Raw genomic sequence first — 14,638 nt, forward strand, 5'->3', positions numbered from 1 at the left:
CAGAATGCGCCGTGGGCCTGTCCGTGGCAGCCTGGGTGTGCCAACTCAAAAAGACAGACACAAAACGGCGTGGTGGCTGCCGGGCACTCAGCATCCCGAGCTTACTCTTCACTTGGGAGGGTTAGCTCCTAGACTAGATACCGTTGCAAAAGAAAACCAGCACAGAGAAAAACAAGATAATTTCCTGGGGCCGATGTAACCTGTTCTGACCTGAAGTAGACCCACCGCTGTCCCCAGCCTCCCCGTAATAGTCATAGTACATGGGTTGTGCGGCCATAACAGAAGACCTGCCTAATTCCCCTAACCCTTTCACCCCCATGACTAGACTCTTTCTAGAGCTGTTTGTTGGCAATGCTGGAAATGTTGGCAAAGTTGGCAATGTTGGCAATGTGTGAGAGGTGACCTTTATATGTCCTTGCATGTATGTTTGGGACCATTCACCCTGGCCCAGCCCGGAATGTTTTTTCGGCGTCATGATGACACGGGATGAGTAGCTGGGGAAAGGAAATGATTCCTCCCAGTGGTGGAAGGAAGAGAGGGGACGGCTGGTTTTCTTAGTCTTGGACATAATCCAGTCGCTATAGTCTTCCACCTTGATGTACAGAAATAGGCCGGGGCATTTCTCACCACCGTGGGACAAGATTCCTGTCAGCACCCACATGTTCAGTTTCTGGAGCTGGCACATCATTGGGTTTCCTGGGTCCCCCTGTGACAAAAGACAGAAGGCTTCAGGTCTTAGAAAAACTTATTTTAAAAAAATATATATCCTTCTGCAATTTACTATTTGTTCTAGAAATGCTTTACGCTAGTACTCACTGGAGATGGGGTAAATTATAGGCTACCAATTCCAAACGAGGCAGCCACTACCACAGATTCCAACACAATGACTTTTTCTTTTATTATGCAAATTATTTGTAGGCTTCTGCAGTTTGGCTCTCTTCTGGTTCCCATTTCATTTTCATGCCCCTTTGACTAAATCCTCCCTGTCTTTTAGTTTCTCATTCCTCAAATGTTGACTCCTCCCCCCTCCCTTTTTCTGGCTAGAATGCTTACATTTTTCCTTCTCTCTGCTTTGTTTCCGTTCATTTAAGCTGCTCCCTCCATCCCACACTCCTGCTGAGGTCAGAGTCACACACCCCCAGGAGCACTGGCCAGGGAGGTTCACAGCCTGTCCACCCAGGGCAGCTGTCTGTCCACGCCCCTGCTCTTCAGCCCTGCCCATGCTCCCAAATGAAGTGCTCCGCCACACAGACCTTATCTCCCTTCAAGGGAGCATGTGGGAGCTTGGCACGCTTCCCTTACATACATGACGACCCCAGTGAGTCACCTACTGGTCTCTGAGTTAAAGTGTTTGTACCAGGGGCAGAACTCCTCTAACACCATGCCTGGCATACAGTCTGCGCTCAGTAAAGAATCAGCTGTCGTTATCCTGGTGTCTAGAAAAGGCCATCACTTTTCTGTGAAAAGCTGAGAAATATGGGAATAGCAACAAGACAACTTCTAGGTATCATTTACCTTACCTGCCCCACCCCGAGGTTCCCCTTCAGGGAATACCTGACCCCCATTCCAGCTCGGTGGTCCATCTTGGCCCAAGAGGGGTTGTCATTTAAAGGCTGGCCAGCCCCTTTGATCTGCATGGCTGCCTCTGTAGGAGGACAGGGCAAGCACATGTTGTTCTTCCTGTCCCGTGCTGCCAGGGAGCAGAGGGCAGAGATTTCATCCCGAGTTCTGGCTGGCAGTGGTAGTACTGTCGAGTTGGCTCCTGTCTGCACCTGCTCATGTCTACCTGGGGCACAGAGGCTCTCGGGCCAAGCATAGCGTGGTCTCCCCCTCCTGTCACCAGTCCCACCCCCAGTTTACTTAAACTGTGGTTTCATAGCTTGAGGAAGAAAAACAGCACAATTTAGGACAAATGGTTTGATGAATGAGTGTGGGGTAGACCTTCCTGGCTGTGGCATGGTTTTGCAAGTTGCCGTGTCTTGTGGGGGTGGAATACACCACTTTTTCTCTTCCTCATAATCTATGGAACCGGACTTCTGTAGCCCAAGCAGCTGAGAGAAGTAGGACAGGGGCTCCTCTGGAGCAGTCCCACCGCATCTCCCAGGGGAGCCACCCCGGCTTAGAGGGGCTCTTTCCTTGCGTGATCCTCAACCTTGACAGTGAACAAAAGCCCTAACGGTTGTGGGGAAATGGGGGGCGGCGAATTCTGAGTGATTCCACTTTGGGTTGGGTTTCTGGACACCCATTAGGCAGATACTGGATTTAGGTGATTTATTGTACCGTCGTCTACATATTTGAATGACTTTGAGGATCTCTGGACGCTAGAACACGTTTCTGAGAGGAAAGGATCCTAGGTAGACAAGTCACTGTTTGTCTGAACCAATTTGCAAGCACAGTTCAAAAGCAAAGGACTGACTCCAGTTAAAAACCAACAGGTAAAAACCAATCTATTTGCAGATAGATTTAAAGAGGTAATCATTTAAAGTATGAGCAGCTTACCATATTCCATTGAATCTAAGATGCTCTTGAAAAATTAGCATCTTTGGAATGAAATGTGTCTCTTAATTGGTTGGTATCAGAGTTCAACTGGCAGCATTTTCTCACTTGATGTTCCATAGAAAAAATGGTGTATTCTACAACTTAGGATCTTAGATTTGAGGAAGTAAGGTGCTGGATTGATGGAATGGCTGATAGCAGGATTTTGATAAATAGCGATATTTTCTACGGTATTGTAACACATTATCTACTTGAAAAAGTTGTTAGTCTTCCACCTGGTGGAGAGTCCGGTACAAAGTAGGCACTCGGGGCACCACAGTGGCTCAGTGGGTTAAGTGTTAAGATCCCAGACAGAGTCTTGGGATCCATCCCTGAGTCAGGCTCCCTGCTCAGTGGGGAGTCTTCTTCTCCCTCTGCCCCTCCCCCACCCCTGGCTTGTAGTCTCTTTATCTTACTCACTCTCTCCCTAAAATAAATAAGTAAATAAAATCTTTAAAACAGTAGGCCCTCAATAAATGTTGAACCAACTTTGGAAGGTCAAACTTACTGCCTAATGAAACACAGTCCTTCAAACATTTGCAATAAAATTACTTTTAGAAAAAATTGTCTGCATATAGGTATTTTCCCCTCTTTCTCTAAAATACTTTCCCTAGATCATCTGGAAAATAAATTTCCCCACCAGGGAATCCTGAGTGGATGATCAGCACTTACAGAGGAGAAAAAGCACCTGGAAATCTGGTGGACTTATGTTTTCATCCTTACCCTAACGTTTTTTAACTGTGTGACCTCTGTAAACTGCACCTTCTCTGGGTGTGGACGTGAGGGAGCCTGGGCCAAGGGCTTGTGCATTTCGGCCATTTTGCTGAGGCAGCAGAAGCACATCTATACAGCCTGCATGCAGATGGAGGGCAGGGCTTCTTACAGAAAAAAACTTCGATAACTGATGAGCACCTAGCATCAGAGTCTAGGCTCCATAGAAGCTGAAGACGAGGACCCCACCCTGTGGACACGCTGCAAGTATATCTGCATCATGGTTTGAGCTCACACTTCCAAACTTCCAGCCAGTGAGAAAACGTCTATGACTTAGACATGCTTAATCATGTCACACTGAAAATGGTGCCTGTTTAGGCCATTCACTAGATTTTTATGGAGCATTTGCTGTCTGCCAAGCGCTGGGAGACAGCTAGGAATCCCCGGTGCCAGACCCTGCCAGTTCCCATGGAGTTCACCATGCAACAAGGGAGAGTCCCAAGGCTTCCTTGAAATGACCACTGCTTAATCTCAGACTTTAGCTTTTACTCCGTCATGTTCTTACCAAGCAGACAGCATCGGTTTCCTGCTCTACGTGATTGCCACATCCTGTTTTCTTGATTCTGTGTAAAGGACACAGGTCGATGTCTTTCACGGAGATTTTCCTCAGGATACTCATCGTCATGTGATTTCCTGTCTGGACCATGCAACAGAGAGCCAGGAATTATTAACAAGAAGACATTTGCCTATGTCAAATAAACTACAACTCACATATCCAGAGGGGAATGAGTAGAAAATGTTCTGATAAACCCCTTTTCCTTATAGAAATCAGAACATGTGCTGAGTTTTTCTGAAAACTACCTTTGCTTTCGACTTGAATCTGAAAACGTACATATTCCACCCTTCTTCCACATCTACAGAGAATACATTTCCTTGTTCATGTCTCAAGGAAACAAAGATGGCTTACCCAAGAGGATAATCAGTTCAGGGAATAAGATTCCCTAACCCCTCCCTAACTTGGCACTCACTTCAGGTGGTTCCCTGCCTACGTACTTCTAATTTTGGTGTAGGACTAGAAGAAAAAGGACCAAATGCAAGAACGGTCACAGATAAGGCAAGCATTGCAAATCTTGACTGATTACATGAGGGTTCCAGCCCAACTCCAGAATCTTGAGCAGCCTGAATTATTCAGATAAGCCCCAGAATGGTTCATCCAAGTCACCCCCACCGCTAGCACACACACAGCCTCCTCTAGGAGAAGGAAGGCATTAACTGCGGACGTGGGATTCCATCCTGCCACCCAGCAATTCCGCAAGACTGGGGACACATGCAGCTTTCTGCCGAGGAAGCAGATGGGCTGGACCAGGCTGCTGAACTCTATTGCCGTGTCTGTCTTCAGGAGGGCTATGTTATTCGTCATGGTTTCATTATCAAAATCCTCATGGATGATGATGGTGTTGACTGGATACTCTTCATGAGAAATCACTTTGGCATCCATCTTAGCTATACCAACTATAACGATGACGTCCTTCCTAGAGAGAGAGCAAGGGAAACTTGAGAAGCCAAGGCATTATGAAAGAGTCACCCTTCCCTGTTTTCCTATTTACTGGGTTTTTTGTTTTTGTTTTATTTTTGTTTTGCTTGGAATACTCATTCAACTCATTTTTCCTGGGCTAATTTTTACTGACCCCTTTGGACCCAGTCCCTAGGAAATCTTTTCTGAACCCCTAGGCTTGTGTCCTCCCTTGTGAGCCCATAGCATCTTGGGAATCCTCCATCCGAACATCATTTGTCCTACCACCCAAAAATAATCATTAAGTTGTGGCTGATTTTCTTTTTTTCATGTTTTTCCCATGGTTTTATTTTTTGTTTTTCTACATGGTCATTGTTACGACCAAGATGTAATCTTGACTCGATTTTAGCACTTAACATGTTAACATAAACATCTTATCTTTTCATATTTTATACTCTGTAAATACTCTTCAGAGAAATTCCGATTTTAATAATGATGGAATTCATTCTGGGTGTTTTCCCTTTCTCCTCTTGGGAATCACCCAAGGAACTATAGCAGAGTCTAAGAGGACAGTCCAGAAAGAAACTTAGGATATAGTCATCTTCCATGAAATTATAACTCTAAAATGAACACGAAGACAAAAACTCAAACTTCCCAAATTTGTTAGAAGAGACATACAAAACAGAATAAAGGCAATAGTGTGAAAAGAAAAGAAGCAACAAAAGCAGAAACCATAACCTAAAATAAAGCGAGAAGCAGGAGTTTCATTCTGACCGTCAATTCAGAGCAGAAGAGCACAAAGTAAGACAAAGAGAGGCTCTTAATGTTGAGAAAGAATTCAGTCTGCAGTCTACAGTGAAGACGTCATAGTCATAAACATCTGCAGCCCATGACATAATGTTCACAAAGGGAACACTCAGGAAACAGAAAAAGCCTGAAGCTTGTTTGTGATAGATTTTCATTTACCTTTGGCAGCCTAGGACGATCAAGGAGATTACCTCCCCTGGTTTTATATATTAAATTGTACACCAAAGACAAAATGAAATTTGAATTTTAACTGTAGGAAATATTCACATGGATCACATATAGTAGACCACAAGGACAACTCCAACAAATTCCTAAATAGTTCAGTTCACCATGAAGTATAACTCAAAATTCAATAATGTCAGAAAACAAAATAGAGAAAACACCCCACGACCTGGGTATTTAAAAACTCTGTCTTTAATAAAACTCTAAGGCAAAGAGAAATCAAAACTGAAACAGACCAGATAGGAAATAGCACTAATGAAAACACAACACGGAAAGCAGAACCTTTCTGGAAGGCTAGTTTGCAATGGCTACTACTGTTTGGCTGAGTCTTTCCACTCCTGGGTTATTTATGCTACAGGACATTGCATGTGTGTGGAATAACATATGTACAAGTATATCTACTGCAGCATTTTTGTACCAGTAAAAGATCGGAGGCAACCCCAATTTCCATTCATAGAGGACTATGCAATTATAGGAGATCCGTCTTGGAATATTGCGCAGCTGATAAATGTGGGCGCTCTCTATGTAATGGTAAGAAAAGTTGGCTCCACATTCCCGGTAGAATGAAAAGGACTATGAGTGTAACACTGTGTTGGTGTGCTACCAACTGTATGGAGGTTGTTATAGACTGGACTGTGTCCTGCCAAATTTGTAGGTGAAGTCCTAGCCCCAAAGGTGACTGTATTTGGACAGAGGGCCTTTAAGGAGGTAATTAAGATCAAGTGGGCTCCTAAGTATGGGGCCCTAATCTGATAGGACTGGTGTCCTTGTAAGAGGGAACAGAGACACCAGGAGTACTCGCATTGAGGAAAGGCCAGGTGAGGACACAGTGAGAAGGCAGTGGTCTGCAAGCCTAAGAGAATCTTCAAGAGGAACCAGTCCTGCTGATCTTGGACTTGATCTTGGACTTTGGCCTCCAAAATGGTGAGAGATAAATTTGTCTTGTCTAAGCCACCCTGTCTGTGGCATTTTCTTATGGCAGTTCTAGCAGATTAATACAGGGGGAAGGAAAATTCTTTCTCTGTCAATGGATGTAAGAATCAATACAGATAGACCTATGGATATATAGATAACCATAAATACATTAATTAAGGAAGAATATTCAAGAAACTGATGACAGGCTATGGCTTAAGGGAAGGAGTTAGTCTCTGAAGGCCAGGGGAAAGAAGGAGCTGCTTTTCCTTGTATACCCTTTGGTTCCTCCTGAACATTATACTATATATATGTATTTTCATTTGAATGCATGTATTTTAAAAAAAAATGCAAGTGTTTTCAAATAATATAAATCATAGGTGTGAAAAATTCAGCAGCTGTACAATATTTCATTAAGAGTTTACACTATTACTTATTTAGCCAATTATAGTAATTATAATCTCTCTCCCCATACTTTGTATGTGTATATACATTTATATACACCTATAAGGCATATAAATAGTATAAAGAGAGATAGATATGTAATTATATATTATTTATATACTGTTTGTTATATGCTATATCTATGAAAGAGTAACTATAATTTGTTTATCCATGATAATTGGACATTACATTTCCAGTGTTTTATGTGTAGCAAACCATCCTATGAACTTTGTGCATAAAATTTTTCCAGTGGCTGAAGTTACTTCCTTAATGTTGATTCCCAAAAGTGAAATCATGGGGTCAAAAAGTAAGATGTTTTACAAAAAAATTATTCCTTTAATACTGTTTGAGGTTTCTTTTTCCTGGTTTACAAGAATGCATATTTACTGTACAGAATTTGAGGAATTGAGAAGTTCAAAGATGAAAATGGAAATCATGTGCATTCTCAGCGTTTAGGAGATAAGTGCTCCTAAAACGTTCGCTCATTTCCTTCAAGTCTTTTCTCTGTGTACATATATTTGAGGCAGACATGTTGTTAAGGCTTGAGGTTAAGATTTTTAGGTGCGGGCTCCTAGCAATTCATTTAACAAGACTAGAGTCAGGACCTCTAGTATCAGGAGTCAGTGCCTGAGATTGTGGTAACATGGGGATGGATATCCTTCCTTTGGAGGCTGGAAGGATTTCATTTCACCTTGCAGTCCCCATGGCAGCCAACACATTGGACAGCATGACTTTGACAGCTGGTGATTTTAGGAACCCAAGAGTCCTGGCGAGCAAGTGCCGAGCCAGTAAGAAGCCCTGTTGTCCTGTTACCAGGAATCCACCTCCAGGCTTCCCTAAGCTGAACAGAAAAAGATCCCTCCACCCCCACCCCCGGGGGGCTGTGTAAGTCCCAAAGGCAGGGGTACTGGCCTGTTCTGCAAGATGGATGCGATGCTGATGATCCAGAACTCACTAAGGATGCTGCCAAAAGCCAGGTGGGTGTACTGGGAATCCTGCAGCGACACCACCCACGGGAATTCCTTGTCGTTGACCAAACCCTCCTCGGAAGTTTCTATAACGCTGGCTTTCTGGATGCCACAACCTGTGGGGAAGGTGTGTGGGGACCTCACTGTTAGGGCAAGGAGTCGGTGGCCTGTGGACACCATCACTGCGTCTGACCTCAGGACCCCCTCTCCTGCTGGTTCTGCACTCCTGGCTCTCCATCTCCGTCACCACTAACTCTGCCACTGCCCCCTTGTTTCTTTTCCTAGTGGGTCTTCTTCTCCATAAAAGATGCTTGATGACATCTTTGAGTCTAGAAATAACCTTAGGCTACCGATGATCTCTCTCATCCATTGGGCCCTTAGCAGCACACTCGAGACAGTATCTGAAAGCTTTTACATACATCAGTGGTTCTCAACATGGTCTAGGACCTCTGGGACCCAAGACCCTTTCCAGGGTCTTTATGATTTAAATGTTTTCATAAGAACACTAAGACAGTATTTGTTTTTTTCGCCTTCATTTTATCACTAGTGTACAGGGGAATTTTCCGGAGGCTACATGATGTCATCACTCTGATGGCTAATAGCACATGTGAACCTGTGTGTTCTTCTGTTTTACAATTTTCCCAGCTTTTAATTTCTAATATGGTAAAGATGGGAGTATACAGTGTCATAATCAAAATTTGGGGGGGTCCTCAATAATTTTTAAGAATATAAAGGGGTCTCAAGACCAAAATGTTTGAACACTGCTGATATATACTACTTCATATAATTCCTCCAGCAGAATGGACTTTCTCATTCTCCATTTGCGGGGGAGAGCATCAGGTTCTAGAGCTGGTAAGCACTGTCCAAGTTACACAGCCGATAGGCTACAGGGCCAGAATTCATACTCCAAACACCTTCAACCCCTCACCGTCCTTGTTCCAGCCAACACTTCATATCCTCAGATTTGTCCTTGCTGTTCCCTACCTCAGCAGTTGGCATGAGTGGCTCCCCCATGCCTGTTTTGCTTGCCGGTGTATCCCTAGAGGGATACACCTGGCCCACCTGGCCCACAGTAAGTGCTCAGTAAATCATCTGGTGAATGAATAAGAGCATTTTGCCGTATCAAGCACTTCCTGAAGTCTTGTCATCAAGGGGCTAAAGGGTCCCACTAGATGGAGACTGTACCTGGCCCATTCAGGCAAGCTTGGCCTTTGCCTTCTCAAGCCCTCAAATGAGTTGCCTCCCACTGGGCAGTCTCTTGGGGAGTCTGGATTCTGTTTCAAATGAGAGTTAAATGTTGCCTAAAGTTTTAAATAATATTCTCCTCCTGCCAGGCCTGGTTTCACCCAAAATGCTGTATTGCTCTGTATTAAAAAAGAAGTCCATATACATAGAATCACGGAGAGTGTAGCTGTGACAGAGCAGGAAGGACCCTTGAAGCAAAAAGCCCCAGACTGGGTGAGCCAAGCCTCCTACTTCCCAGGCATCGTTATGGGATGGCGTACACGTGGGGTGTTTTGCTCTTGTGGACTGCTGACTCCCTCCCCGCCCTGTGTCCTACCTCCCATGCCACTCTTCCTGTCCCAAGCGTCCCCAAGCCCAGCCTCCTTACTGGACCTAGAGGTGTCTGTCTCATCCTCGGTACACAGAGTAGAGTGCAAGGATTCTCAGCTCAGCTGCATGTTGCAGTCCTGCGCTGCCCAGCACTTCCCAGGCCCCTGGGGATGGGCTGGTGCACTGGTATTTCATACTGCCTCCCCAGGTAGTTTCTAATGCCTATTCAGGGTTGAGAGCCACGAGTGTTTTGGGAGGGCCCTGGAGGCAGAGTCCCAGGTACAGTTGGCCCCTATGCTGTGAGACCTGGGACAAGCCACTTCACCTTTCTGGGCCTCAGTTTCCTCTTTTGAAATGTGTGGTGACACATCTCTTGGAGTTGCAAAGATCACACGAGGAGACGATATGGGAAGGTGCTTTGCAAATTCTATCCTCATGACTGATAATGCTAAACCCAAGGCATCCAAAAAAGGGATGATTCCTTTTTTTTTTTTTTTTTTTTAAATGTAAACCACTACTCTGGTTGCTATTTATGAATCCCAGACCACAAGTACTCGGTACTTGTTTCTAAATTGGCGGCCCTGGGTGACAGGTGTGACACGGTGGGCACCACTAGCCAGCTATGGGTCAGATCATTGGTGGCTATGTTTTTGGCATTATTCAATTCATGGGACACTGGTAGTCTCTAGTGAACAAGGTTATGACTCTCACGCAGCTCAACAAGAACGGATGGGTGATGACTATTGCTCTCTGAAAGCTCTAGTTGGCTAGTTTATTTGACATTATAAAACCCTTGGATATAATGAGGAAATCTGACCCAGAAATGAAATGTTTGCCCTGGGTCACTTGCCTGAGGCTTTTTAGGAGGGAGGAGAGGCCCTTTCTGTTTTGTGGGCATCCCTTGGTCTTTTGGGGGCTGAAAGGAAATGGAGTAGGCTAGGAAGGTAGGGGGTTCACCCTTGATGTTGGGGTGTGTGTGGGGTAGGGTGGAGGAGAGTGGATGCTCTGTCACGTCTCTCATAGAACTCCAGGAAGTTAGGACAGAGCCAGCTGGTGGCAGCCAGAGCCACAGAGCTTGCTTGAGTCAGGTGCCCCCTCTTGCCACCTGCCCCTTTCTAGCTGGAATCTTAGTCCTGGACAACCAGGAGGTCAAAGGAAAGACTGAGGCCCCAGTAGGCTCCCAGGTACGTCCTTGCTCCTGAGTCCAGCCCTGCAATTGAGGGTCTGTTCCGCAATACACTCTTTCGGATTAGAGAGAAAAGGTTTCACTGGGACAATATTACCGAAGTAGAAACACAGGGAGGGCGTGGTTCCCAAGGGTACCAGCTGCCCACAGGGCCCCACCCCGGCAGGGGGAAGGACATCCCTACCTCATGGTGCCTGGGGGATGAGCCCCAGGAAGAGCAGGGTGGGCTTTCTGAACAGGCCTTTCGGTAGCCCGAGGCTTACTTTCCTAATGGTAGTCTCGCCGGAGGATCAGCTCTGACATCAGACTAGGGAAGCCAGTTGCCTATATCCACACCCCAGTTCCCTTTCTTTGCCTGATTCCCAACCCCCATGCCTGATATCCAAGCAGAGCCCTGTGAGTCACCTTCCCCCTGGGTCCCTCTCTGGGCATCCCGGGCCTTTCCCTGGCCCATTCCCCCTGCCCTGTGACACGAGCAGCTCGAGTCCCCACAGCGAGGCGTGTACTCACTGTGAGGAGCGTACTCACTGGCGGAAGAGTGCGAGACGTACAGCAGAACTAGGAGCATCCCTCGCATCTCTGCCATCCCCAAAGCGAACTGCAGCGGACACCATGGGCAGCTGTGAAAACACAACATCCAAAGGCACAGGCTTTTCCTCTCCTCCCCAAAGCGGCGATTTCCCCTCCACCCCCGACCCCCAGCGTCAGATGCCCTGCCTCTTTCCTTTCCACTGACAAAGCTTCCAAGATGTGGGAAACCAGACCTGTCACGTCCCAATTGCTTGGTTCCGTGCAGTGAAGAGCTCCGGGCCCAGCTGCCCAGCGCTGATAGTCTTGGGATTGGAAGGGTGGCCCACGGAGGGGAGGCAGCCCTTGCTTGTCAGTTTTCTCCTCGACCCAGCCAGGGTCCCTGGGCTTCCCAGAGAGTTGGGGCTCAGAAAAGAGTTGTTTCTTGACTCATGGAACTCGACCCTTTTCTTAACTCTGTAGCCATAAAATGCTGCTGAAAGAAAAAGCAGGGTTAAGTGCAAGCCCACTCCCGGTTTGCCTGTCCTCCTGCACTCGGAGGGCTCCACTAATGCTGGGATTTCTTCTAACCACCGACAGCTTGTAATTCTACATAGCAACTGCCCAACATTTAGCTCAGCTAATGTGTATAATAACGCTGTGAGGTGGACAGTTCACTGTCCCCATTTTACAGATCCAGAAACTGACATTCCGACACTGAGAAGCCTGCCCAAGGTCACACAACTGCCAAGTGGTGGAGCTGGAATTTGAACTAGCGTCTGAGTTCAAAGCCCACGCGTGTCTCACCATCCACCATACCACCGGGCCCACCCTTGCCTCAAACAATGCCCAGTGGCTGTTCTCCGTCACCGTGTTCCACTCATGACACTGATGTTTCTTGTTGTCTGGATGGCTCTCAGAGTCTTCTGTGAACTGCTACTGCCTAAGGGAGAAATGAACTCACTCTGACCTTACACAGCAGAGCTCAACAGAGGGATTCCTTCTGCCACCTTGGGAAGAATGTTCCATTGTGGCATCATCGTTACCATGGTGTCACCAAGCAAACGTCTAGACATGGAGACCTAGGAGGAGCCAGGATGAAAAGCCTGTCTGTTTCCTAAACTTGGCAGGGCTCTTCTGGAGAAGAAGAAGACATCCCTTTTGCTGGATCACAAAGCCCGGTCCGTGTGGCCGTGGTCTGTCTACGTCCTCAGTGGGTGCTGACGCACCCGCCCTGTGTCTACATGACTTTGTCAGATTGGATGGAAGAAGCCCATAACTAGGCTGGGTTGGGTTTTTCCAACCCCCACGAGCATTCTGACACTCTCAGTGTGGTTTTCTGGGGCTCCGTTTCCCTTAGTGTTTCAGCTTGCAGGTCTGAGTTAAGCCACCCTGTGCCAAACCACGGGGCCAGATAGGATCTGCACTCCAGCCCTCACGAGCAGCTTTGGTTTCAGCACAAATTCCAGAACCTGAGAGAAGTGTTGACAACATTGTGGTAACACGTAACTCCGCGGAATCCCGGGCTGCCAGCTCAGTTGCATGAAAGATGTTTGTTAGACAGGTAGGTGAATGGCTAATAGAAAGAAAGACAGCTGGACAGAAGCGAAGTCTGACTCAGAAGGTAGTCACTATCTCCTTCCCCTCAAGACTCCCCCTGACATTCTTCGTGCCTCATGATAATCTGTCACTTTTAACACCGAGCAGTAGTTGGCTTCTGCTGGAGAAGAGCAGAATGGGAAAGATTTGGGGTAGTGGAAGATACGGAAGTTGACCCTTCAAGTCTGTTCCTCATCACAGTGTCAAAACGCTTTCACATGTATTTTCTTGTTCATGATTTACAGTCACCGCGCCAGGATGAAGGAATTAAGTGGGCTTTCCCCATGGGAACATGGTGGCTCAGAGTGGAAAAGTCACTTCCCTACAGCCACACATCCGGAGAGTGGATGGGGCAGGACTCCAACCCAGATCCCTCCAACTCCAGGATGGTGAGCTGTGTCCAAGTCTGCATTTCTCAGCCTGGATCTTGTGCTGCCTGATAGGGGACTGAGGCAGAAGTGGTGATTAGGGCAAAGCCAGGAGCTGCTCCCTCTCTCTCTCTCTTTTTAACTATGTTATGTTAGTTACCATATAGTACATCATTAGTTTTTGATGTAGTGTCCCATAATTCATTGTTTGCATAGAACACCCAGGGATCCATGCAATCTGTGCCCTCCTTAACACCCATCACGAGGCTCACCCATTCCCCAACCCCTCCCTTCTAAAAACCCTCAGTTTCACTTATTTGTGGAACATAAGGAATAGCATGGAAGACATTAGGAGAAGGAAAGGAACAATGAAGGGAGAGAAATCAGAGTGAGAGACAAACCATGAGAGACTATGGACTCCAGGGTCTGCTCCTTGAGTGGGGATGCTGAGGGCAGTGTACAAGACGCTGGCTCTCTCCAATTCCTCTTTAATTCCTACATGAAAGGAAGCCATGTGGAGGCCACCAAAAACATTCACTCTTAACAGGAGCTGTCTAGCATAACTTGATAATGATAAAGACTCAGAATCTTGCGGGAGCCCAGCAGACCATATGAACAGAGGACCTCAAATCTTCAGCCCCCAAGGGTCACTTAATGCAGACACAGCAACATTGGGTGAACTTTTAAAGGACCCATCATCATTTTGTAAATAACTATTTAATTCTTTAAGATTAATAATCATAATGGTAATAATAGTTTTATATCTTGGAGAGGAAATTCATTTACAATCTTATGCTATGGGGGCGCCTGGGTGGCTCAGTGGGTTAAAGCTCTGTCTTCGGCTCAGGTCATGATCCCAGGGTACTGGGATCGAGCCCTGCATTGGGCTCTCCACTCAGCGGGGAGCCTGCTTCTCTCTCTTTCTCTCTGCCTGCCTCTCTGCCTACTTGTGATCTCTGTCTGTCAAATAAATAAAATAAAATAAAATCTTAAAACAAAACAAAAAAACAATCTTATGCTATGGGCTGCATATCCAGGATCGTGACAGCATGAAACATGTAGTTTCTCAACAGGTCACTTTCTATTTTTACTCTTTATTTTTATGAAGTTAGAAAATCCTAACTCTCAAAGAAAAAAAAGAAAAGAAAAACCTAACTCTCAATTAAAGGACATCTGAAGTTGCAGCAAGTTCTGGAAACTCTGGCAGATAGTTCTGGATATTCAGGTTGACTGTGGATTCCAAAATCGTGGAGAGAGGTTTTTTCACTCTGCTGATGATTGCCTTCAATTATTCATAGCCTGCCCATGATGC

At 46.1% G+C, this 14,638-nt stretch overlaps 1 protein-coding gene and 1 long non-coding RNA gene across 2 annotated transcripts in view; one reads left to right on the forward strand and one right to left on the reverse strand.

Moving 5' to 3' along the window:
• Positions 1 to 111: 111 nt before the first annotated feature.
• Positions 112 to 11,469, reverse strand: PRSS54 (serine protease 54). Its single transcript, XM_032323838.1, is given in 6 exon segments — positions 112 to 706; positions 3,812 to 3,943; positions 4,520 to 4,778; positions 8,057 to 8,228; positions 11,381 to 11,429; positions 11,431 to 11,469. Coding segments are annotated over 6 exon segments (1,221 nt in total). The 5' UTR covers positions 11,467 to 11,469; the 3' UTR covers positions 112 to 133.
• Positions 8,909 to 14,638, forward strand: part of LOC116579042 — a 27,589-nt gene continuing 21,859 nt past the window's right edge. Inside the window, exons 1-2 of the long non-coding RNA XR_004281120.1 lie at positions 8,909 to 8,964; positions 12,054 to 12,923. This is a non-coding gene — a long non-coding RNA (uncharacterized LOC116579042). The remainder of the gene's footprint in view (positions 8,965 to 12,053; positions 12,924 to 14,638) is intronic.

Source organism: Mustela erminea, chromosome 19 (genome assembly GCF_009829155.1).
Source record: "Mustela erminea isolate mMusErm1 chromosome 19, mMusErm1.Pri, whole genome shotgun sequence".
Lineage (NCBI taxonomy): Eukaryota > Metazoa > Chordata > Mammalia > Carnivora > Mustelidae > Mustela > Mustela erminea.